The sequence below is a fragment of the Oncorhynchus clarkii genome, chromosome 16 (assembly GCF_045791955.1).
Source record: "Oncorhynchus clarkii lewisi isolate Uvic-CL-2024 chromosome 16, UVic_Ocla_1.0, whole genome shotgun sequence".
NCBI lineage: Eukaryota > Metazoa > Chordata > Actinopteri > Salmoniformes > Salmonidae > Oncorhynchus > Oncorhynchus clarkii.
Window position 1 is genome coordinate 2,666,511 of NC_092162.1, and position 26,335 is coordinate 2,692,845.

The window sequence follows — 26,335 nt, forward strand, 5'->3', positions numbered from 1 at the left end:
TAAGTGTGCCTTGAATTCTAAATAAATCAGACACAGTGTCACTAGTAAAGTTCCCCCACACCATAACACCACCTCCTCCATGCTTTACGGTGGGAAATACACATGAGGAGATCATCCGTTCACCCACACTGCATCTCACAAAGACACAAAAAATCTCAAATTTGGACTCCAGATCAAAGGATAAATTTACACCTAATGTCCATTGCTCGTGTTTCCTGGCCAAAGCAAGTCTCTTGTTATTGGTATCCTTTAGTTGTGGTTTCTTTGCAGCAATTCGACCACGAAGGCCCCATTCACACAGTCTCCTCTGAACAGATGATGTTCAGATGCGTCTGTTACTTGACCTCTGTGAAGCATTTATTTGGGCTGCAATTTCTGAGGTGCAGTTAACTCTAATGAACTTATCCTCTGCAGCAGAGGTAACTCTGGGTCTTCCTTTCCTGTGGCGGTCCTCATGAGAGCCAGTTTCATCATAGCGCTTGATGGTTTTTGCGACTGCACTCGAAGAAACTTTCAGTTCTTAAAATTTTACGGATTGCCTGACCTTCATGTCTTAAAGTAATGATGGACTGTCATTTCTCTTTGCTTATTTGAGCTGTTCTTGCCATAATATGGTCTTGGTCTTTTAGTAAATAGGGCTGTCTTCTGTATACCCCCTTACCTTGTCACAACACAACTGATTGACTCAAACGCATTAAGAAGGAAAGAAATTCCACAAATTAACTTTTAAGAATGCACACCTGTTAATTGAAATGCATTCCACGTGACTACCTCATGAAGCTGGTTGAGAGAATGCCAAGAGTGTGCAAAGCTGTCATCAAGGCAAAGGGTGGCTATTTGATGAATCTTAAGTATAAAATATATTTTTATTTGTTTAACACTTTTTTAGGTTACTACATGATTCCACATGTGTCATTTCATAGTTTTGATGTCTTCACAATTATTCTACAATGTAGAAAATAGTAAAAATAAAGAAAAACCCTTGAATGAGTAGGTGTGTCCAATATTGTGACTGATACTGTATGACATCACTCTCGCCCCCCCCCCCCCCCCCCCCCCCCCCAATGAACACATTCACAGTGTCCTGCATACACCGTCTTCATTCTGATTCGTCCCAGTTACAGACAAGAACTCAACATGACATGAGTCAACAGACACACACAGAGGAAGGATCTGGAGATATTGTGGTGTTTCAGTTCAGCAGAAAGAGGACTGGGGTGGTGCTGCTCCTCTGGGAAGGAGTTGGGCAGGCTGGTTAACCCTGAGATAGGGAGATAGATCTGCCTCACTGCCTGTGACCCTCGTTAACCCTGACACACTGAAGGAGGTGACAAACACATCTGTGTTATTTTCCTGCTGTAAAAAGGAAGAAATTCTTAATTTTTAGGACCTTGTCGGCACTGAGACGAAGGCAGAGCTCTGACCCAGAATGCAGTGTTGGGACAACCTGATCAACACCCTGAGCTGTGTGATATTCCTGATGGGAGTGAGCCACCTGGTGCGTCTGCCCCAGGCCCCCTACGGACGCTACCTGGACTTGGGGCTGTCCTCCTCCTCCTCCATGCCCAGGATGATGCCTGCTAGGCTGGCCTGGTTCCTCCAGGAGTTCCCCTCTCTCCTGGTACCCCTGATGATGATGATGACTACCACACCCAACCACACGGGGTCCAGCCTGGGGACCAGCCTGCTACTGGGGACCTTTTGTCTGCACTACTTCCAGAGGTACCATAGTGCAAGCCCTGTACTGTACTAACCCTGTACTGTACTGTACTAACCCTGTACTGTACTGTACTAACCCTGTACTGTACTAACCCTGTACTGTACTAACCCTGTACTGCACTAACCCTAACCCTGTACTGTACTGTACTAACCCTAACCCTGTACTGTACTGTACTAACCCTAACCCTGTACTGTACTAACCCTAACCCTGTACTGTACTAACCCTAACCCTGTACTGTACTAACCCTAACCCTGTACTGTACTAACCCTGTACTGTACTAACCCTAACCCTGTACTGTACTAACCCTGTACTGTACTTGTACTAACCCTGTACTGTACTGTACTAACACTAACCCTGTACTGTACTAACCCTGTACTGTACTGTACTAACCCTAACCCTGTACTGTACTAACCCTAACCCTGTACTGTACTAACCCTAACCCTGTACTGTACTAACCCTAACCCTGTACTGTACTAACCCTGTACTGTACTAACCCTAACCCTGTACTGTACTAACCCGGTACAGTACTGTACTAACCCTAACCCTGTACTGTACTAACCCTGTACTGTACTAACCCTGTACTGTACTGTACTAACCCTAACCCTGTACTGTACTAACCCTGTACTGTACTAACCCTAACCCTGTACTGTCCTGTACTAACCCTAACCCTGTACTGTACTAACCCTGTACTGTACTAACCCTAACACTGTACTGTACTTACCCTATACCTAACCCCTAACCCTAATGCCTAACCCTTAACCCCTAACCCTAATGCCTAAACCTAACCCTAATGCCTAACCTCTAACCCCTACCCCCTAACCCTAATGCCTAACCCCTAACCCCTAACTTTAAATTAAGACATCTGCTGACCCAGATGTCTTATTAGACCTGGCTTCAGAAATCTGTTCTAAATCAGTCTATAGACTTGGATGGTTATAATGTTTATCGATGTGACCAACAAAGTAAGGGGGGGAAGTATAACCATCTATATTAAAGACAGATATGTGGTTACTGAGGTCTTTATCTAAACCAAAACAGTTTGATTTTTTAGCATTGAAGCTGCAATTATCGAAAGCTGTGAACTCAGATTTCCATCTGCAAAAGTAGAATCCCTGGATTCTCTGGCTGAACTGATGCGTTGTTGGGAGAAAAATGAAATGGTCCTTATGGGCGATTTAAACTGGGATTGGTTATCTCCAAACTCCGAGGACATAAGAGGACTGTGCAATATACTACATTTTATTCAAATTATAAATGCAAGTCACGAGACTCAATCCAAAAGACATCTCTAAGTCAACACTTAGAGATGTGTAGGTAGGTAAGTAAAGAAATAAAACAACAGTAGAAAGCCTTGCTACTCTTTTTTTCAAATGTGGCTGGAGTCTTTGACAATTTTTAGGGCCTTCCTCTGACACCGCCTGGTGTAGAGGTCCTGGATGGCAGGCAGCTTTGCCCCAGTGATGTACTGGGCCGTACGCACTACCCTCTGAAGTGCCTTGCGGTCGGAGGCCGAGCAATTGCCGTACCAGGCAGTGATGCAACCGGTCAGGATGCTCTCGATGTTGCAGCTGTAGAACCTTTTGATGATCTCAGGACCCATGCCAAATCTTTTTAGTTTCCTGAGAGGGAATAGGCTTTGTTGTGCCCTCTTCACGACTGTCTTGGTGTGTTTGGATCAATCTAGTTTGTTGGTGATGTGGACACCAAGGAATTTGTAGCTCTCAACCTGCTCCACTACAGCCCCGTCGATGAGAATGGGGACGTGCTCGGTGCTCCTTTTCCTGTAGTCCACAATCATCTCCTTAGTCTTGGTTACATTGAGGGATAGGTTGTAATTCTGGCACCACCCGGCCAGGTCTCTAACCTCCTCCCTATAGGCTGTCTCGTCATTGTCGGTGATCAGGCCTACCACTGTTGTGTCGTCCGCAAACTTAATAATGGTGTTGGAGTTGTGCCTGGCCATGCAGTCGTGGGTGAACAGGGAGTACAGGAGGGGACTGAGTACGCACCCCTGGGGAGCTCCAGTGTTGAGTATCAGTGTGGCAGATGTGTTGCTACCTACCCTCACCACCTGGGGGTGGCCTGTCAGGAAGTCCAGGATCCAGTTGCAGAGGGAGGTGTTTAGTCCCAGGTTCCTTAGCTTAGTGATGAGCTTCGTGGGCACTATGGTGTTGAATGCTGAGCTGTAGTCAATGAACAGCATTTTCACATAGGTGTTCCTTTTGTCCAGGTGAGAAAGGGCAGTGTGGAGTGCAATAGAGATTTCATCAACTGTGGATCTGTTTGGGCGGTATGCAAATTGGAGTAGGTCTAGGGTTTCTGGGATACTGGTGTTGATGTGAGCCATTACCAGCCTTTCAAAGCACTTCATGGCTACAGACGTGAGTGCTACGGGTCTGTAGTCATTTAGGCAGGTTGCCTTTGTGTTCTTGGTCTGCTTGAAGCATGTTGGTATTACAGACTCAATCAGGGACATGTTGAAAATGTCAGTGAAGACACCTGCCAGTTGGTCGCACATGCCCGGAGCACACGTCCTGGTAATCCGTCTGGCCCAGCGGCCTTGAGAATGTTGACCTATTTAAAGGTCTTACGTCGGCTACGGAGAGAGCGTGATCACACAGTCGTCCGGAACAGCTGATGCTCTCATGCATGCCTCAGTGTTGCTTGCCTCGAAGCGAGCATAGAAGTGATTTAGCTCGTCTGGTAGGCTCGTGTCATTGGGCAGCTTGCGGCTGTGCTTCCCTTTGCAGTCTGTAATAGTTTGCAAGCCCTGACACATCCGACGAGCGTCGGTGCCGGTGTAGTATGATTCAATCTTTGCCTGTTTGATGGTTCGTCGCAGGGCATAGCGGGATTTCTTGTAAGTTTCCGGGTTAGAGTCCCGCACATTGAAAGCGGCAGCTCTACCCTTTAGCTCAGTGCGAATGTTGCCTGTAATCCATGGCTTCTGGTTGGGGTATGTACGTACAGTCACTGTACGGATGACGTCCTCAATGCACTTATTGATAAAGCCAGTGACTGATGTGGTGTGTTCCTCAATGTCATCGGAAGAATCCCGGTTCCAGTCTGTGATAGCAAAACAGTCCTGTAGTTTAGCATCTGCTTCATCTGACAATTTCTTTATAGACCGAGTCACAATGTTGATTTTAGACTGGTCTCTAATCTATTCATCATGTTGATGATAGACTGGTCTCTAATCTATTCATCATGCTGAGATGATAGACAGGTCTCTTATCTATTCATGACAAATCAAGATGGCGGCAGGGCAGTTTCGCTGAGCATGTTGTGTCACACTGTTTGTTTAAATGTTCCAAGTTTTTATTACTTAGCAAAACCGTTATAGGTTGCGAAAGTTGTCATTAAATATCAGGTCAAATCTAAAATCCTACAGGATCAAAGCGTTAAATTCGCTAGTAAACCAAGCAGTGACATCTGCTGGTTTCTACACAAGGAGATAGAGCAGGTGTGGTGCCCTGCATGAAAGCCGAGAGATGATACATTTGCGCTGTGTCTAACGGTCTAGACACGTTGGGCCGACTAGCTTTGGATACTCCTCAACGGTCAGGTTTTTCAAACTGTGTTTCGCCATTCTACCGGAGACTTCTGACTCCTCTCCCGCCTTCTTGTGCTGTGTGATGGAAGCCGGAGGTCGGTATCTGCTCTGTGACATAACGTCTAGCCCAGGATACCACTGCTGTGTGGACCTGCTACCTGTTGATTGGCCGGTCTACTGGCCCCGCTGCAGCCTACTGCGAGGCGACTGGGTGCATTGGCCAGAACCACACACTGGGCGACATCCCTGTCAGTACATTCCTGCAGCGGCTGTTGAACGCGCTGAACGTTGTCACTACAATGCTTGGCCACACACTTGGTTTCTAACTCTACTAGACCTGTAGGCTACATGGGCACTCTACAACACTCAGACAAAAGTTGACATTGTGTTTAGTGAGTCCGCCAGATCAGAGGCTCAAGGGATGGCCATGTGTTGTCTTGATAAGTGTGTGACTGCTAAATTTTTATGGAGTTTAACGTTTCAAAAGACTGACTCGGTACATTTTAATTTTGTTTTATTTTTATTTTTGTGAATTGTTGAATTCAGTGGTTAAAATTGGTATTTTTGTACAAATGGTTTTAATTGCTGTCTACATGGGTTATGGCTCATTGCGTAGTCTAAACAATAAAAAAACAATCTCATCTCCTAACTCAGATACCGCTAAACCCTACTTGGACTGACCGTATAGATATTATCATCTTTCAGAGGGATCTGATTGTGTAACCATTTGACTCCTACTGTGACAGGCTCATAAAACCTTCTCATATTCAGGGTTTGGTCCGGCTAAAAACTGTGTTGTATCAGATGACTGTAGTTTTGGATTATTTTAAATCATCTAAGTGCAGAAAGATTTTTTAGGAAGAAACAAATCAAGGTCTTTTATTATTCTGCTGCTTTTGATGTCAGGAAACATTCACCCAAACCCAGGCCCATTGGCTATGGATCAGGAAACGTTCACCCAGGCCCAGGCCCATTGGCTATGGATCAGGAAACATTCACCCAAATCCAGGCCCATTGGCTATGGATCAGCAAACATTCACCCAGGCCAAGGCCCATTGGCTATGTATCAGGAAACATTCACCCAAACCCAGGCCCATTGGCTATGGATCTGCAAACATTCACCCAGGCCAAGGCCCATTGGCTATGTATCAGGAAACATTCACCCAAACCCAGGCCCATTGGCTATGGATCAGGAAACATTCACCCAAACCCAGGCCCATTGGCTATGGATCAGGAAACGTTCACCCAGGCCCAGGCCCATTGGCTATGGATCAGGAAACATTCACCCAAACCCAGGCCCATTGGCTATGGATCAGGAAACATTCACCCAGGCCAAGGCCCATTGGCTATGGATCAGGAAACGTTCACCCAAACCTCAGGAAACATTCACCCAGGCCCAGGCCCATTGGCTATGGATCAGGAAACATTCACCCAAACCCAGGCCCATTGGCTATGGATCAGGAAACATTCACCCAAATTCAGGCCCATTGGCTATGGATCAGGAAACATTCACCCAGGCCCATTGGCTATGGATCAGGAAACGTTCACCCAGGCCCAGGCCCATTGGCTATGGATCAGGAAACATTCACCCAAATTCAGGCCCATTGGCTATGGATCAGGAAACATTCACCCAGGCCCATTGGCTATGGATCAGGAAACGTTCACCCAGGCCCATTGGCTATGGATCAGGAAACGTTCACCCAGGCCCAGGCCCATTGGCTATGGATCAGGAAACATTCACCCAAACCCAGGCCCATTGGCTATGGATCAGGAAACATTCACCCAAACCCAGGCCCATTGGCTATGGATCAGGAAACATTCACCCAAACCCAGGCCCATTGGCTATGGATCAGGAAACATTCACCCAGGCCAAGGCCCATTGGCTATGGATCAGGAAACATTCACCCAAACCTCAGGAAACGTTCACCCAGGCCCAGGCCCATTGGCTATGGATCAGGAAACATTCACCCAAACCTCAGGAAACATTCACCTAAACCCAGGCCCATTGGCTATGGATCAGGAAACATTCACCCAGGCCCATTGGCTATAGATCAGGAAACATTCACCCAGGCCCATTGGCTATGGATCAGGAAACGTTCACCCAGGCCCAGGCCCATTGGCTATGGATCAGGAAACATTCACCCAAATCCAGGCCCATTGGCTATGGATCAGGAAACATTCACCCAAACCCAGGCCCATTGGCTATGGATCAGGAAACATTCACCCAAATCCAGGCCCATTGGCTATGGATCAGCAAACATTCACCCAGGCCAAGGCCCATTGGCTATGTATCAGGAAACATTCACCCAGGCCCAGGCCCATTGGCTATGGATCAGGAAACATTCACCCAAACCCAGGCCCATTGGCTATGGATCAGGAAACATTCACCCAAACCCAGGCCCATTGGCTATGGATCAGGAAACATTCACCCAAACCTCAGGAAACGTTCACCCAGGCCCAGGCCCATTGGCTATGGATCAGGAAACATTCACCCAAACCTCAGGAAACATTCACCTAAACCCAGGCCTATTGGCTATGGATCAGGAAACATTCACCCAAACCCAGGCCCATTGGCTATAGATCAGGAAACGTTCACCCAAACCCAGGCCCATTGGCTATGGATCAGGAAACATTCACCCAGGCCCAGGCCCATTGGCTATAGATCAGGAAACATTCATTCAAACCCAGGCCCATTGGCTATGTATCAGGAAACATTCACCCAGGCCCAGGCCCATTGGCTATAGATCAGGAAACATTAATTCAAACCCAGGCCCATTGGCTATGGATCAGGAAACATTCACCCAAACCCAGGCCCATTGGCTATGGATCAGGAAACATTCACCCAGGCCCATTGGCTATGGATCAGGAAACATTAATTCAAACCCAGTCCCATTGGCTATGGATGAACTTCCCACTCCAAGTGATTTTAAAACTAGATCAGGGTTGGGACTGATGCATATTAATGTGAGGAGTTTGGTGCTGAAATTGGACATGATAAAAGTCTGGGTTCACACTGCTGACCCAGATGTCTTATTACTGTCCGAGACCTGGCTTAAGAAATCTGTTCTAAATCAGTCTATAGACTTGGATGGTTATAATGTTTATCGATGTGACCAACAAAGTAAGGGGGGGAAGTATAACCATCTATATTAAAGACAGATATGTGGTTACTGAGGTCTTTATCTAAACCAAAACAGTTTGATTTTTTAGCATTGAAGCTGCAATTATCGAAAGCTGTGAACTCAGATTTCCATCTGCAAAAGTAGAATCCCTGGATTCTCTGGCTGAACTGATGCGTTGTTGGGAGAAAAATGAAATGGTCCTTATGGGCGATTTAAACTGGGATTGGTTATCTCCAAACTCCGAGGACATAAGAGGACTGTGCAATATACTACATTTTATTCAAATTAAACACTTATTGGTGTTATTCTAACAAACAGTCAAACAATCAAATCAATCTGCATACAAAGTCGGCCGTTGGTATTTTCCCTAATGAGCATTGTGCAGTTGCTTCTATTAGAGACATCAACATTCACAAAGTGCCCTCTTGGTTCATAGACAAATCACATTTTTAGGCAGTTCTGTGAGCAGGCATTCCTGCATGAACTTTATGCATCTAACTGGGATAGGATTCCACTTATTCCATATATCGAAGACACTCCCATTTTCATTCTATGTTTTCTACCCTCTGTGATAAACACGCCCCTCTCAAAAAGTACCGGGTAAGGAGGTAGAGACACTTCCTGGTTGACAGAGAAAATGATCTGATTGGCTCCAGAAATACACAGTGGGCCAAAGTCAGAAAGGGATAACTCAGACTGAACGGGAGTTATTCAGGGCACTGAGAAATAAAGTGCACTTTGTTAATACGGAAATGTAAATCTAGCTTCTATTACGACTCTGCCAAGGCAAACCTCAATAACAATAACACAAAGTCCTCTGGTCTTCCGCTGAAATTGCCCTCAAATTCAATGGATGTGACTGACAAGAATCAAATCAAATGTATTTATATAGCCCTTCGTACATCAGCTGATATCTCAAAGTGCTGTACAGAAACCCAGCCTAAAACCCCAAACAGCAAGCAATGCAGGTGTAGAAGCACGGTGGCTAGGAAAAACTCCCTAGAAAGGCCAAAACCTAGGAAGAAACCTAGAGAGGAACCAGGCTATGTGGGGTGGCCAGTCCTCTTCTGGCTGTGCCGGGTGGAGATTATAACAGAACATGGCCAAGATGTTCAAATGTTCATAAATGCTTGACATTGTTAATGAGGATTTTGCCCTCAAATTCAATGGATGTGACTGACAAGAATAAACTGCTTGACATTGTTATTGAGGATTTTGCTAAAGCTGGGCATTTGTTTGACAATCATGTTGATCCAGTTAAAAACAACAGAATCACTACTAAAGAGACTGTAGTGTAGCAGGTTGAGAGCTTTAAGTTCCTTGGCGTCCACATCACCAACAAACTAGAATGGTCCAAGCACATCAAGACAGTCGTGAAGAGGGCACGACAAAACCTATTCCCCCTCAGGAGACTGAAAAGATTTGGCATGGGTCCTGAGATCCTCAAAAGGTTTTACAGCTGCACCATCGAGAGCATCCTGCCTGACTGGTTGCATCACCGCCTGGTATGGCAATTGCTGGCCTCCGACTGCAAGGCACTACACAGGGTAGTGCGAACTGCCCAGTACATCACCGGGCCCAAGCTTCCTGCCATCCAAGACCTCTATACCAGGTGGTGTCAGAGGAAGGCCCTAAAAGTTGTCGAGGACTCCAGCCACCCTGGGCATAGACTGTTCTTTCTGCTACCGCACGGCAAGCGATACCTGAGCGCCAAGTCCAGGTCCAAGAGGCTTCTAAACAGCTTCTACCCCCAAGCCATAAGGCTCCTGAACAGCTAACCAAATGGCTACCCAGACTATTGCCCCCCCCCAACCCCAGAACACTGCTGCTACTCTCTGTTATTATCTGTGCATAGTCACTTTAATAACTCTACCTACATGTACATATTACCTCAATTACCTCGACACCGGTGCCCCTGTATATAGCCTCCACATTGACTCTGTACCGTAGCACCCTGTATATAGCCACCATGTTGACTCTGTAACGGAACCCCCTGTATATAGTCTCCACATTGACTCTGTACCGGTACCCCCTGTATATAGTCTCCACATTGACTCTGTACCGGTACCCCCTGTATAAAGCCTCCAAATTGACTCTGTACCGGTACCCCCTGTATAGTCTCCACATTGACTCTGTGCCGGTACCCCCTGTTTATAGCCTCCACATTGACTCTGTACCGTAATACCCTGTATATAGCCTCCACATTGACTCTGTACCGTAATACCCTGTATATAGCCTCCACATTGACTCTGTACCGTAACACCCTGTATATAGCCTCCACATTGACTCTGTACCGGTACCCCCTGTATATAGCCTCCACATTGACTCTGTACCGTAACACCCTGTATATAGTCTCCACATTGACTCTGTACCGGTACCCCCTGTATATAGCCTCCACATTGACTCTGTACCGGTACCCCCTGTATATAGCCTCCACATTGACTCTGTACCGTAATACCCAGTATATAGCCCCGGTATTGTTATTTACTGCTGCTCGTTATTTATCTGTTATTATATAGGGCTTGTAAGTAAGCATTTCACTGTACGGTCTACTACACCTGTTGTATTCAGCATTTCACTGTAAGGTCTACTACACCTGTTGTATTCAGCATTTCACTGTAAGGTCTACTACACCTGTTGTATTCAGCATTTCACTGTGAGGTCTACTGCACCTGTTGTATTCAGCATTTCACTGTAAGGTCTACTACACCTGTTGTATTCAGCATTTCACTGTGAGGTCTACTACACCTGTTGTATTCAGCATTTCACTGTAAGGTCTACTACACCTGTTGTATTCAGCATTTCACTGTGAGGTCTACTACACCTGTTGTATTCAGCATTCAGTTATCTCTACTCCCTCTGTACTGGGTTCTCTACTCCTCCCTCTGTACTGGGTTCTCTACTACTCCCTCTGTACTGGGTTCTCTACTCCTCCCTCTGTACTGGGTTCTCTACTACTCTCACCACTCCTCCCTCTGTACTGGGTTCTCTACTCCTCCCTCTGTACTGGGTTCTCTACTACTCTCACTACTCCTCCCTCTGTACTGGGTTCTCTACTACTCTCACGACTCCTCCCTCTGTACTGGGTTCTCTACTCCTCCCTCTATACTGGGTTCTCTACTCCTCTCACCACTCCTCCCTCTGTACTGGGTTCTCTACTCCTCCCTCTGTACTGGGTTCTCTACTACTCTCACCACTCCTCCCTCTGTACTGGGTTCTCTACTCCTCCCTCTGTACTGGGTTCTCTACTCCTCCCTCTGTACTGGGTTCTCTACTACTCCCTCTGTACTGGGTTCTCTACTACTCTCACTACTCCTCCCTCTGTACTGGGTTCTCTACTCCTCCCTCTGTACTGGGTTCTCTACTCCTCCCTCTGTACTGGGTTCTCTACTACTCCCTCTGTACTGGGTTCTCTACTACTCCCTCTGTACTGGGTTCTCTACTCCTCCCTCTGTACTGGGTTCTCTACTCCTCCCTCTGTACTGGGTTCTCTACTCCTCCGTCTGTACTGGGTTCTCTACTACTCTCACCACTCCTCCATCTGTACTGGGTTCTCTACTCCTCCCTCTGTACTGGGTTCTCTACTCCTCCCTCTGTACTGGGTTCTCTACTCCTCCCTCTGTACTGGGTTCTCTACTCCTCCCTCTGTACTGGGTTCTCTACTACTCCCTCTGTACTGGGTTCTCTACTCCTCCCTCTGTACTGGGTTCTCTACTCCTCCCTCTGTACTGGGTTCTCTACTACTCTCACTACTACTCCCTCTGTACTGGGTTCTCTACTCCTCCCTCTGTACTGGGTTCTCTACTACTCCATCTGTACTGGGTTCTCTACTACTCTCACTACTCCTCCCTCTGTACTGGGTTCTCTACTACTCTCACCACTACTCCCTCTGTATTGGGTTCTCTACTACTCTCACTACTCCTCCCTCTGTACTGGGTTCTCTACTCCTCCCTCTGTACTGGGTTCTCTACTGCTCTCACTACTCCTCCCTCTGTACTGGGTTCTCTACTACTCTCACTACTCCTCCCTCTGTACTGGGTTCTCTACTACTCCATCTGTACTGGGTTCTCTACTACTCTCACTACTCCTCCCTCTGTACTGGGTTCTCTACTACTCTCACCACTACTCCCTCTGTATTGGGTTCTCTACTACTCTCACTACTCCTCCCTCTGTACTGGGTTCTCTACTCCTCCCTCTGTACTGGGTTCTCTACTGCTCTCACTACTCCTCCCTCTGTACTGGGTTCTCTACTACTCTCACTACTCCTCCCTCTGTACTGGGTTCTCTACTACTCTCACTACTCCTCCCTCTGTACTGGGTTCTCTACTACTCTCACTACTCCTCCCTCTGTACTGGGTTCTCTACTACTCTCACTACTCCTCCCTCTGTACTGGGTTCTCTACTACTCTCACTACTCCTCCCTCTGTACTGGGTTCTCTACTCCTCCCTCTGTACTGGGTTCTCTACTCCTCCCTCTGTACTGGGTTCTCTACTCCTCCCTCTGTACTGGGTTCTCTACTACTCCATCTGTACTGGGTTCTCTACTACTCTCACTACTCCTCCCTCTGTACTGGGTTCTCTACTACTCTCACTACTCCTCCCTCTGTACTGGGTTCTCTACTACTCTCACTACTCCTCCCTCTGTACTGGGTTCTCTACTACTCTCACCACTCCTCCCTCTGTACTGGGTTCTCTACTACTCTCACTACTACTCCCTCTGTACTGGGTTCTCTACTACTCTCACTACTGCTCCCTCTGTACTGGGTTCTCTACTACTCTCACCACTCCTCCCTCTGTACTGGGTTCTCTACTACTCTCACTACTGCTCCCTCTGTACTGGGTTCTCTACTACTCTCACCACTCCTCCCTCTGTACTGGGTTCTCTACTACTCTCACTACTCCTCCCTCTGTACTGGGTTCTCTACTACTCTCACTACTCCTCCCTCTGTACTGGGTTCTCTACTACTCTCACTACTCCTCCCTCTGTACTGGGTTCTCTACTACTCTCACTACTCCTCCCTCTGTACTGGGTTCTCTACTACTCCCTCTGTACTGGGTTCTCTACTACTCTCACTACTCCTCCCTCTGTACTGGGTTCTCTACTACTCTCACTACTCCTCCCTCTGTACTGGGTTCTCTACTACTCTCACTACTCCTCCCTCTGTACTGGGTTCTCTACTCCTCCCTCTGTACTGGGTTCTCTACTCCTCCCTCTGTACTGGGTTCTCTACTCCTCCCTCTGTACTGGGTTCTCTACTCCTCCCTCTGTACTGGGTTCTCTACTCCTCCCTCTGTACTGGGTTCTCTACTCCTCCCTCTGTACTGGGTTCTCTACTCCTCCCTCTGTACTGGGTTCTCTACTCCTCCCTCTGTACTGGGTTCTCTACTCCTCTCACTACTGCTCCCTCTGTACTGGGTTCTCTACTACTCTCACTACTCCTCTCTCTGTACTGGGTTCTCTACTACTCTCACCACTACTCCCTCTGTACTGGGTTCTCTACTCCTCCCTCTGTACTGGGTTCTCTACTCCTCCCTCTGTACTGGGTTCTCTACTACTCTCACCACTCCTCCCTCTGTACTGGGTTCTCTACTCCTCCCTCTGTACTGGGTTCTCTACTCCTCCCTCTGTACTGGGTTCTCTACTCCTCCCTCTGTACTGGGTTCTCTACTACTCCCTCTGTACTGGGTTCTCTACTACTCCCTCTGTACTGGGTTCTCTACTCCTCCCTCTGTACTGGGTTCTCTACTACTCCCTCTGTACTGGGTTCTCTACTCCTCCCTCTGTACTGGGTTCTCTACTGCTCCCTCTGTACTGGGTTCTCTACTCCTCCCTCTGTACTGGGTTCTCTACTACTCTCACTACTCCTCCCTCTGTACTGGGTTCTCTACTACTCTCACTACTACTCCCTCTGTACTGGGTTCTCTACTCCTCTCACCACTCCTCCCTCTGTACTGGGTTCTCTACTCCTCCCTCTGTACTGGGTTCTCTACTCCTCCCTCTGTACTGGGTTCTCTACTACTCCCTCTGTACTGGGTTCTCTACTACTCTCACTACTCCTCCCTCTGTACTGGGTTCTCTACTACTCTCACCACTCCTCCCTCTGTACTGGGTTCTCTACTACTCCCTCTGTACTGGGTTCTCTACTACTCTCTCTACTACTCCCTCTGTACTGGGTTCTCTACTACTCTCACTACTACTCCCTCTGTACTGGGTTCTCTACTCCTCCCTCTGTACTGGGTTCTCTACTACTCTCACTACTCCTCCCTCTGTACTGGGTTCTCTACTACTCTCACTACTCCTCCCTCTGTACTGGGTTCTCTACTACTCTCACTACTGCTCCCTCTGTACTGGGTTCTCTACTCCTCCCTCTGTACTGGGTTCTCTACTGCTCCCTCTGTACTGGGTTCTCTACTACTCCCTTTGTACTGGGTTCTCTACTCCTCCCTCTGTACTGGGTTCTCTACTACTCTCACCACTCCTCCCTCTGTACTGGGTTCTCTACTACTGCATTGATAATAGACAGCGAGTAGCTTGGGAGGGGTGGGGTGGGTGTCAATGTAAATAGTCCGGGTGGTCATTTGATGAAATGTTCAGCAGTCTTATAGCTTTGGGGTAGAAGGTTGTTAAGGAGCCTCTAGCATAGCAACCAGAACAAGCTTAATCATGCTGCCGGTTCAAATATTTGGTGTGATGTAATTTGAAACTTGAATGTTGTTGTGTATGACTGGATAAATTCCTGCAAGTGATGGATTAAAGAAAACGTTAGTGTTGCTACATCAATAGCATGTACTGTGGAGTTTTAAATTACTGCACCACTGAGTAGCCTGTTTCCAGATCGGTTAGACAGCACAAATAGACCTGGTACCTCTAGGAGACGTGGTTCACAAATGGTCTGATATCAAACTCTTGGTTCAGACCTCTAGGAGACGTGGTTCACAAACGGTCTGATATCAAACTCTTGGTTCAGACCTCTAGGAGACGTGGTTCACAAACGGTCTGATATCAAACTCTTGGTTCAGACCTCTAGGAGACGTGGTTCACAAATGGTCTGATATCAAACTCTTGGTTAAGACCTCTAGGAGACGTGGTTCACAAATGGTCTGATATCAAACTCCTGGTTCAGACCTCTAGGAGACGTGGTTCACAAATGGTCTGATATCAAACTCTTGGTTCAGACCTCTAGGAGACGTGGTTCACAAATGGTCTGATATCAAACTCTTGGTTCAGACCTCTAGGAGACGTGGTTCACAAATGGTCTGATATCAAACTCTTGGTTCAGACCTCTAGGAGACGTGGTTCACAAACGGGGAATCCAATACAATTCTCTTCTCAATAATAGATTAGCAGTATATTCTCCTCTCCCCTATGAGTCTTAACATGTTCGATACCAATGTGTCTCAGAGAGCTGATGCTGTGACGAGCCTCCATGAAATGCTCAGCCACAGGGTCCTGATCCTGGGTCCTCACTACCTGGGATTCGATCTTATGTAGCAAAATGTGAATCTCTGTTATTTACATCGGATAAAAGTAGACTTAATATTGTTACTCCAGTGTTCTGCGCTATCCTTGTTTTCAGAGGGCGTTTTGTTTTTCCTACACAGCATAGATCACAAATACATTTGATCAGGTAAACTCAGCAACAAAAAAAAGGAACGTCCTCTCACTGTCAACTGCGTTTATTTTCAGCAAACTTAAGATGTGTAAATATTTGTATGAACACAACAAGATTCAACAACTGAGACATAAACTGAACTGAAGTGAACTGAACAAGTTCCACAGACATGTGACTAACAGAAATGGAATAATGAGTCCCTGAACAAAGGGGTTGGTCAAAATCAAAAGTAACAGTCAGTATCTGGTGTGGCCACCAGCTGCATTAAGTACTGCAGTGCATCTCCTCCTCATGGACTGCACCAGGTTTGCCAGTTCTTGATGTGAGATGTTACCCCACTCTTCCACCAAGGCACCTGCATGTTCCCTGACATTTCTGGGGGGAATGGACCTAGCCCTCACCCTCCGATCCAACAGGTCCCAGACGTGCTCAATGGGATTGAGATCCGGGCTCTTGTGTGATGTTCCGATGTACCGATCCTGTGCAGGTGCTGTTACACGTGGTCTGCCACTGCGAGGACGATCTGCTGCACTTCCTGGCTCCCTGTAGCGCTGTCTTAGATATCTCAAAGTATGTACATTGCAATTTATTGCCCCAGCCAACATCTGCAGTCCTCATGCCTCCTTGCAGCATGCCTAAGGCACATTCATGCAGATGAGCAGGGACCCTGGACATCTTTCTTTTGGTGTTTTTCAGAGTCAGTAGAAAGTCCTCTTTAGTGTCCTAAGTTTTCATAACTGTGACCTTAATTGCCTACCGTCTGTAAGCTGTTAGTGTCTTAACGTCCGTTCCACAGGTGCATGTTCATTAAATGTTTATGGTTCATTGAACAAGCATGGGAAACAGTGTTTAAACCCTTTTACAATGAAGATCTGTGAAGTTATTTGGATTTTTACTAATTATCTTTGAAAGACAGGGTACTGAAAAAGGCACGTTTCTTTTTTCACTGAGTTTAAATCTATTTTTTTGTGGAACATGTATTGATGCCCTTGATCTTAATGGCCTTGCCCGTAATCGGGTGATTGAACATTGTGCATTTGTTGGTGAAGTTACACTGGGTACATTGGCCACATCTATAGTTACCGTCCGGCACGTTGTCTAGGAAGGTGCTACGTGGCACTGTTGGAAGATCAGACCTCCCCACCATGTGACTGATGTTGGGGGCGTGTCTAAGGACTACCCTCTGGGATTCTTTAAACGTCTTCTCCAATTGTGAATCAGTTATCAAGATGTTCCAGTGTTTTTAATGATGTGGTCAAACTGTTTACCAAGTGGGGAGGACTGAAGGAAGCGTTGAACGTGGCGGTCAGGAGGGCGGGGAGGTTTGGGTGAGGCTGTTATCCTGGGTCATATTTTTATAACATGCTGACCAAACCGGATACGCGCGAGCGCACGCCATCGAGCGCACGCCATCGAGCGCACGCCATCGAGCACACGCCATCTAGCACACGCCATCGAGCGCACGTTGATTTTGTTCACCCACACCATAACCGATCAGGACACGCAGGTTGAAATATCGAGGGTTGGGGCAGAGAGACAAGGAGAGGGAGGAGGGCATACGTCTTATCATAAAATGGAGTCCTGAGAGAAAGCAAGAACAAGATGGTTGTCAGTGGTGCAGTATTATCATAAGGAGACGAATACTTGGAAAATGGAGGAGTGGAGGGAAAAGAGAGGGAGGTCTAAGAGAGAGAGCGAGAGAGAGAAGAAGAGGATGAGCTTGAGTCGGATAAAGATGGACAAAAGGGAGATGGTTTGTTAAAGGAGAACGGTAGAAAGTGTAAGCAGAGGGAGCTGAAGACAGGAGGGTGAAGTCTCGGAGGTGGTAGGTGTGGTGAAGTTATCGGAGACCGAGGTATGAACAGAGGATCAGGAAAAAGATGAGTCTGTGACAGTAGGAGTGAAGTTTATGGAAAAAGTGGACTCTTGCCTTTTGGCTGATCTATTTGTGGTTTCAGGGTGGGTGAATAAAATAGTTGAGTCATGTGGAATCGGTAACAAGAAGTGGTCTAGTGATAATTGTTTGTTTTTCTGTTGGTTAGGGGGAGAATGCGCTCAGAGTAAAACGAATGGGGGCAAGAAAAGTGAATTGTTACCCTCTCTAGAAAAGGGCAGTAAATTTTAAAAGTTGACCATCTGAGGGGAACGATTCCCGATGTGTGTGATGCTCGTCGTTTGATGCGACGAGGGTGGGGGGAAACGGAATAGTCGTTGTCTGTCCTTTTGAGTTTTGAAGTTGAGTCTTTACCCGACAAAGTTTAAGTTAGGCTACATAAGTTATCCTGTATGAGTTTATGTTCCCGAATAAAGTTAACATATTACAGGTGCCAAGCTTATGGACATGTGGCCACGGTGTGTAGGAGAGATGGTCCGAGGTGTGAGAAAAGTACAGAAGGGCATTTAGACAAAGGAATGTGTAGTATTGGGGAACGTACTGGTATGTATTAATTGTAGGGGTGCCCATGGAGCTGGGGATCAGAAATGTCCCGTGCGAGAGAGCTCCAGGGTTACAGTAGGAGTAGGAGTTGTCACATGCCAAGGCAGTGAAGAAAGTAGAGGGAGATGGGTTAAGGGTTAAGGGCTTGTAAGTAAGCATTTCACGGTAAAGTCAACACCTGTTGTATTCCGCGCATGAGATAAATACAATATGATTTGGTACTCAGGTCTAGCACTACCCCCCAACACATACAAGAAACAGATGAAATGTTTCCCTTCCATTCTATCCATGTGGTGACTCAACAGTATCAACAACTGCACATTGATCATTAAAGTACAAGTGACTTTAACTATTATTACATGCCATTTTAATATACGATTTTATCCAAAGCAAACACGGTCACTCGTGCATTCATTTCACATATGACGGGTCCCAGGAATCAAACTCACTATCCTGCCGTTTCAAGCGTCATGCTCCACCAACGGAGCCAGGACCTTAACACATGACGTCACTGTGACAACAAAAACGTGTAAACTTGTGGAATGCATTATGTACTGCTTATGAATGCATTATGTACTGCTTATGAATGCATTATGTATGGGTTATGAATGCATTATGTACTGCTTATGAATGCATTATGTATGGGTTATGAATGCATTATGTACTGCTTATGAATGCATTATGTACTGCTTATGAATGCATTATGTACTGCTTATGAATGCATTATGTACTGCTTATGAATGCATTATGTATGGGTTATGAATGCATTATGTACTGCTTATGAATGCATTATGTATGGGTTATGAATGCATTATGTACTGCTTATGAATGCATTATGTACTGCTTATGGATGCATTATGTACTGCTTATGAATGCATTATGTACTGCTTATGGATGCATTATGTACTGCTTATGGATGCATTATGTACTGCTTATGAATGCATTATGTACTGCTTATGAATGCATTATGTACTGCTTATGAATGCATTATGTATGGGTTATGAATGCATTATGTACTGCTTATGAATGCATTATGTATGGGTTATGAATGCATTATGTATGGGTTATGAATGCATTATGTACTGCTTATGAATGCATTATGTACTGCTTATGAATGCATTATGTACTGCTTATGAATGCATTATGTACTGCTTATGAATGCATTATGTATGGGTTATGAATGCATTATGTATGGGTTATGAATGCATTATGTATGGGTTGTGAATGCATTATGTACTGCTTATGAATGCATTATGTATGGGTTATGAATGCATTATGTACTGCTTATGAATGCATTATGTATGGGTTATGAATGCATTATGTACTGCTTATGAATGAATTGTGTATGGGTTATGAATGCATTATGTACTGCTTATGAATGCATTATGTATGGGTTATGAATGCATTATGTACTGCTTATGAATGCATTATGTATGGGTTATGAATGCATTATGTACTGCTTATGAATGCATTATGTATGGGTTATGAATGCATTATGTATGGGTTATGAATGCATTATGTACTGCTTATGAATGCATTATGTACTGCTTATGAATGCATTATGTACTGCTTATGAATGCATTATGTACTGCTTATGAATGCATTATGTACTGCTTATGAATGCATTATGTATGGGTTATGAATGCATTATGTACTGCTTATGAATGCATTATGTATGGGTTATGAATGCATTATGTACTGCTTATGAATGCATTATGTATGGGTTATGAATGTTTCACGTAGCCCTTACGTAGGTATTCTCTTCTGTTCCTCTATCATGGACAGGACATTTGTGTACTCCTAACCATGCACTGTACACTGAGTGTCCAAAACATTAGGAACACCTTCCTGATATTGAGTTACACCCCCGTTTGCCCTCAAAACAGACTCAATTTGTCAGCGTATGGACACCACAGGGATGCTGGCCCATGTTTAGTCCAATGCTTCCCACAGTTGTGTCAAGTTGGCTGAATGTCCTTTGGGTGGTGTCCCATTCTTGATACACACAGGCTAAAAAACATCAGAGTTGCAGTTCTTGACACACTCTAACCGTTATGCCTGGCACCTACTAACGTTCAAAGGCACTATTGTCTTGCCCATTTACCCACGGAATGACACAAATACACAATCCATGTCTCAGTCGTCTCAAGACCTAAAAATCCTTCTTTAACACGTCTCCTCCCCTTCATCTACATCTGATTGAAGTGGATTTAACAGGTGACATCAATAAGGGATCATAGCTTTCACCTGGATTCACCTGGTCAGTCTATGATTTGGAAAGAGCATGTGTTCCTAATGGTTTGTACACTCAGTGTAGTTCCTAACCTGTCATTCAGTGTACTTTCTACCCTGTCATTCAGTGTACTTTCTACCCTGTCATTCAGTGTACTTTCTACCCTGTCATTCAGTGTACTTTCTACCCTGTCATTCAGTGTACTTTCTACCCTGTCATTCAGTGTACTTTCTACCCTGTCATTCAGTGTACTTTCTACCCTGTCATTCAGTGTACTTTCTACCCTGTCACTCAGTGTACTTTCTACCCTGTCACTCAGTGTACTTTCTACCCTGTCACTCAGTGTACTTTCTACCCTGTCATTCAGTGTACTTTCTAACCTGTCGTGTAACTCTTTTCACTCCTTCTTTTCCCCTCCCATGCTGCCAGGACGTTTGTGTACTCGGTGCTGATGCGAGGACGACCGTTCCCCCTCCGTGTGATGATAGAGGCGGGGGTGTTCTGCAGTCTGAACGGGTTCACACAGAGTCACTACCTGGTCCACTGTGCCCACTACCACCCCACATGGACCTCTGACACACGCTTCCTCATTGGTACAAACATTTATGAGAGCAAGAGATAAACCTGAGTTTACTAATCGATCAAGATGTTGTTGTTGTTTTTATCAACACTTAAAAGTCTTGTTTTTTGTAGTTGTTTGTTATAGAGAACAATGTTTTCACACTACAATGATTCTCCTTAAAAAAAGGGATGAGAACTTAAATAGATAGTTCACCCAAATTACATGCTTTGGTTTATTTTGCCTGGCGCTGTTTCCACATGCTAATGTTTTACCAGTCGTGACACAAATCCCATTCAAGTCATGGGGGGGGGGGGGGGGGGGGGGCAGCATCATGTCCAAATCATCCAAAAGTATCTCAAATTGATTGAGAAGTTTAACAAAGTCCCTTATAGATGATTTGAATATGATGCATGAAAAATGCTAATATCGTTCCCATGGCATGAATGGGATTTGTGTCACGAACGGTAAAACGTTAGCATGTGGAATCAGCGGCAGGCAAACTAAACCAAAGCATGGATATGCAGCCATACCTTGGCCATAGACCGCTGACAGGGTAAGGAAATCATTGGGTCATTTTGGTGAGCCCATCCCTTAAATTGATGGACTTGGTCCAAACTTGCAGATATTTGACAAATTCCTCACTGCATCTTTCTACCATTTGATTCAAAAACCAAGTGTTTTTTTTCCCAGGTTCAACCCTGTTTCTCCTGGGAATGGCTATCAACGTCCACAGTGACTATCTTCTACGAAACCTGAGACAGCCAGGAGAAGTCGTCTACAAGATCCCTAAAGGTATACAGTGGCTTGCGAAAGTATTCATCCCCCTTGACATTTTTTCCTGTTTTGTTGCCTTACAACTTGGAATTAAAATAGATTTTTTTAGGGGGGGTTTGTGTCGTTTGATTTAGACAACATGCCTACCACTTTGAAGATGCAAACAAGAAATAAAACTAAAAAACGTAACTATTCACCCCCCAAGGTCAATACTTTGTAGAGCCCCCTTTGCTGCAATTACAGCTGCAAGCCTCTTGGGGTATATCTCTATAAGCTTGGCACATCTAGTCACTTTGATTTTTGCCCATTCTTCAAGGCAAAACTGATCCAGCTCCTTCAAGTTGGATGGGTTCCGCTGGTGTACAGCAATCTATAAGTCATACCACAGATTCTCAATTGGATTGAGGTCTGGGCTTTGACTAGGCCATTCCAAGACATTTAAATGTTTCCCCTTAAACCACACGAGTGTTGCTTTAGCAGTATGCCTAGGGTCATTGTCCTGCTGGAAGGTGAACCTCCGTCCCAGTATCAAATCTCTGGAAGACTGAAACAGGTTTCCCTCAAGAATGTCCCTGTATTTAGCACCATCCATCATTCTTTCAATTCTGACCAGTTTGCCAGTCCCTGCCAATGAAAAACATCCCCACAGCTGGGGTTCTCGGGATTATGAGAGGTGTTGGGTTTGTGCCAGACAGTGTTTTCCTTGATGGCCAAAAAGCTACATTTTAGTCTCATCTGACCAGAGTACCTTCTTCCATATGTTTGGGGAGTCTCCCACATGCCTTTTGGCGAATACCAAACATGTTTGCTAATTTATTTCTTTAAGCAATGTCAATGCTCTGTGGAGTGTACGGCTTAATGTGGTCCCATGGACAGATACTCCAATCTCCTCTGTGGTGCTTTGCAGCTACTTCAGGGTTATCTTTGGTCTCTTTGTTGCCTCTCTGATTAATGCCCTCCTTGCCTGGTCCGTGAGTTTTGTTGGGCAGCCCTCTCCTGGTAGGTTTGTTGTGGTGCCATATTCTTTCCATTTTCTTTATAATGGATGTAATGGTGCTCTGTGGGATGTTCAAAGTTTCTGATATTTTTTTATAACTCAACCCTTATCTGTACTTCTCCACAACTTTGTCCCTGACCTGTTTGGAGAGCTCCTTGGTCTTCATGGTGCCACTTGCTTGGTGGTGCTTTTTGCTTAGTGGTGTTGCAGACTCTGGGGCCTTTCAGAACAGATGTATATATAATGAGATCATGTGTCAGATCATGTGACACTTAGATTGCACACAGGCGGACTTTATTTAACTAATTATGTGACTTCTGGAGGTAATTGGTGTCACCAGATCTTATTTATGGGCTTCATAGCAAAGGGGGTGAATACACATGCACAACTTTCCGTTTTAAATTTTCTATAATTTTTTTAAAACTTCACTTCACCAATTTGGACTATTTTGTGTCTGTCCATTACATGACCCCCCCCCCCCCCCCCCCCCCCCAAATCCATTTAAATCACAGTTTGTAATGCAACAAAATAGGAAAAACGCAGAGGGGGATGAATACTTTCGCACGGCACTGAGATCAAGTGTGATGATGCACGCAGAATTTCTTAAGCCTGGCGTCGGATCTTTTTGTACTGTCTTGCCAACTCCTCTGGTTATTCTCACTCAGAAAGAATTCAAGAACTATAAACGCCAATGGTCCAATGATCTAGAATGTGGCCGTGTGGACATTTAGATCTTTTTGTACTGTCTTGCCAACTCCTCTGGTTATTCTCACTCAGAAAGAATTCTCAGAAAGAATTCAAGAACTATAAACGCCAATGGTTCAGTGATCTAGAATGTGGCCGTGTGGACATTTAGATTCTGATAATTGCCTTATACAGTACAAAAGGGTATGGGTCCAGACTACTAGCTTTAGTACCTCTAGTGACTTTGAACCCTATTGTAATATCTAAAAACCCAAACTACTACTTGGTTACACTATAATGACAAAGTGTCATGTCTTCCCACTAAAGTTATTCAGTGTATACTGAACAAAAATATAAACGCAACATGTCCCAGTGTGTAATGAGCTGAAATAAAAGATCCCAGAAATGTTCCATAGGCACAAAAAGCTTATCACTCTCAAATATTGTGCGCAAATTTGTTTCCATCCCTGTTAGTGAGCATTTCTCCTTTGCCAAGATAATTAATCCATCCACCTGACAGATGTGGCATATCAAGAATCTGATTAAATTTAAAATGGTTAAAAATAGTTTTTTTTATAATGAGGTTTTCCAGCTTCTGAATCTTGCGGGTAAATGCTGCTAATAGATAGTTTCAAATAGACCTGGCTGGTGCATCGCTATCCCCAGCTATCCCCCAGCTATCCCTAGCTATCCATAGCTATCCCCAGCTATTCCTATCTATCCCCAGCTATTCCTATCTATCCCCAGCTATTCCTATCTATCCCCAGCTATTCCTAGCTATCCCCAGCTATCCCCAGCTATTCCTAGCTATCCCCAGCTATCCCCAGCTATTCCTAGCTATCCCCAGCTATTCCTAGCTATCCCCAGCTATCCCCAGCTATCCCCAGCTATTCCTAGCTATCCCCAGCTATTCCTAGCTATCCCCAGCTATCCCCAGCTATCCCTAGCTAACAGGGAAGACATCAGCACGGACCATAGGAGTTTAAAAAAAACACCACAAAAGGCAAAACCCAATTTGGGATTATTTTTGAGGACATTGCTGGACAAAAAGCAAATGTATTTTGGTGTCAGAAGATGGCAGCATGTGTGGAACAGAGATAACAGGGGAAAACCCCTACCAACCTCAAAGTTAATCTGAACAGAACCCACAAACAATTTCAGAATAACGTGATGGTGAGACGGACGTTATTTAATTGTTGTCAGGATTTGACTCCTGGTATCATAGGGTAGCCTAGTGGTTAGAGCGTTGGACTAGTAACCGGAAGGTTGCAAGTTCAAACCCCCGAGCTGACAAGGTACAAATCTGTCGTTCTGCCCCTGAACAATGCAGTTAACCCACTGTTCCTAGGCCATCATTGAAAATAAGAATTTGTTCTTAACTGACTTGCCTAGTTAAATAAAGGTAAAATAAAAAATATAAAAAAATATATGAACACACGTAAGATGTGGAAAATGTTTAGAATTACAGGAAATGAGCTTTAAAACCTGCAAACAAGAAGGGTGTGAACAGGTTGGGGTTTGTTACTACGGCAATACATGACAACATCCATCCAGACCTTTGCCAACTTGGACATGTATGTGACCACACCATCTCAAATAGTACTGCAGTACCCCTGCTATAGGTCTACAACACATTAATAAATAGTACTGAAATACCCCTGCTATAGGTCTACAACACATTAATAAATAGTACTGAAATACCCCTGCTATAGGTCTACAACACATTAATAAATAGTACTGAAATACCCCTGCTATAGGTCTACAACACATTAATAAATAGTACTGAAATACCCCTGCTATAGGTCTACAACACATTAATAAATAGTACTGAAATACCCCTGCTATAGGTCTACAACACATTAATAAATAGTACTGAAATACCCCTGCTATAGGTCTACAACACATTAATAAATAGTACTGCAGTACCCCTGCTATAGGTCTACAACACATTAATAAATAGTACTGAAATACCCCTGCTATAGGTCTACAACACATTAATAAATAGTACTGAAATACCCCTGCTATAGGTCTACAACACATTAATAAATAGTACTGAAATACCCCTGCTATAGGTCTACAACACATTAATAAATAGTACTGAAATACCCCTGCTATAGGTCTACAACACATTAATAAATAGTACTGAAATACCCCTGCTATAGGTCTACAACACATTAATAAATAGTACTGAAATACCCCTGCTATAGGTCTACACCACATTAATAAATAGTACTGAAATACCCCTGCTATAGGTCTACAACACATTAATAAATAGTACTGCAGTACCCCTGCTATAGGTCTACAACACATTAATAAATAGTACTGAAATACCCCTGCTATAGGTATACAACACATTAATAAATAGTACTGAAATACCCCTGCTATAGGTCTACAACACATTAATAAATAGTACTGGAGTACCCCTGCTATAGGTCTACAACACATTAATAAATAGTACTGAAATACCCCTGCTATAGGTCTACAACACATTAATAAATAGTACTGAAATACATCAGACCACTTGACCGTTTCCTCATTTTGTTACGTTACAGCCTGATGAAATTACATTTTTCCCTCTAATTAATCTACACACAATACCTGTCACGTGTCATCATATGGATGGGACCAAGGCGCAGCGTG

The 26,335-nt window shown here is 44.8% G+C and overlaps 1 protein-coding gene across 1 annotated transcript in view; it reads left to right on the plus strand.

Moving 5' to 3' along the window:
* The first annotated feature begins 1,429 nt into the window (after positions 1–1,429).
* LOC139367872 (3-oxo-5-alpha-steroid 4-dehydrogenase 2-like) overlaps positions 1,430–26,335 on the plus strand; it is an 87,389-nt gene continuing 62,483 nt past the window's right edge. The window contains exons 1-3 of the mRNA XM_071106220.1: positions 1,430–1,722; positions 21,108–21,271; positions 21,931–22,032. Coding sequence (XP_070962321.1) covers positions 1,430–1,722; positions 21,108–21,271; positions 21,931–22,032 — 559 coding nt within the window. The remainder of the gene's footprint in view (positions 1,723–21,107; positions 21,272–21,930; positions 22,033–26,335) is intronic.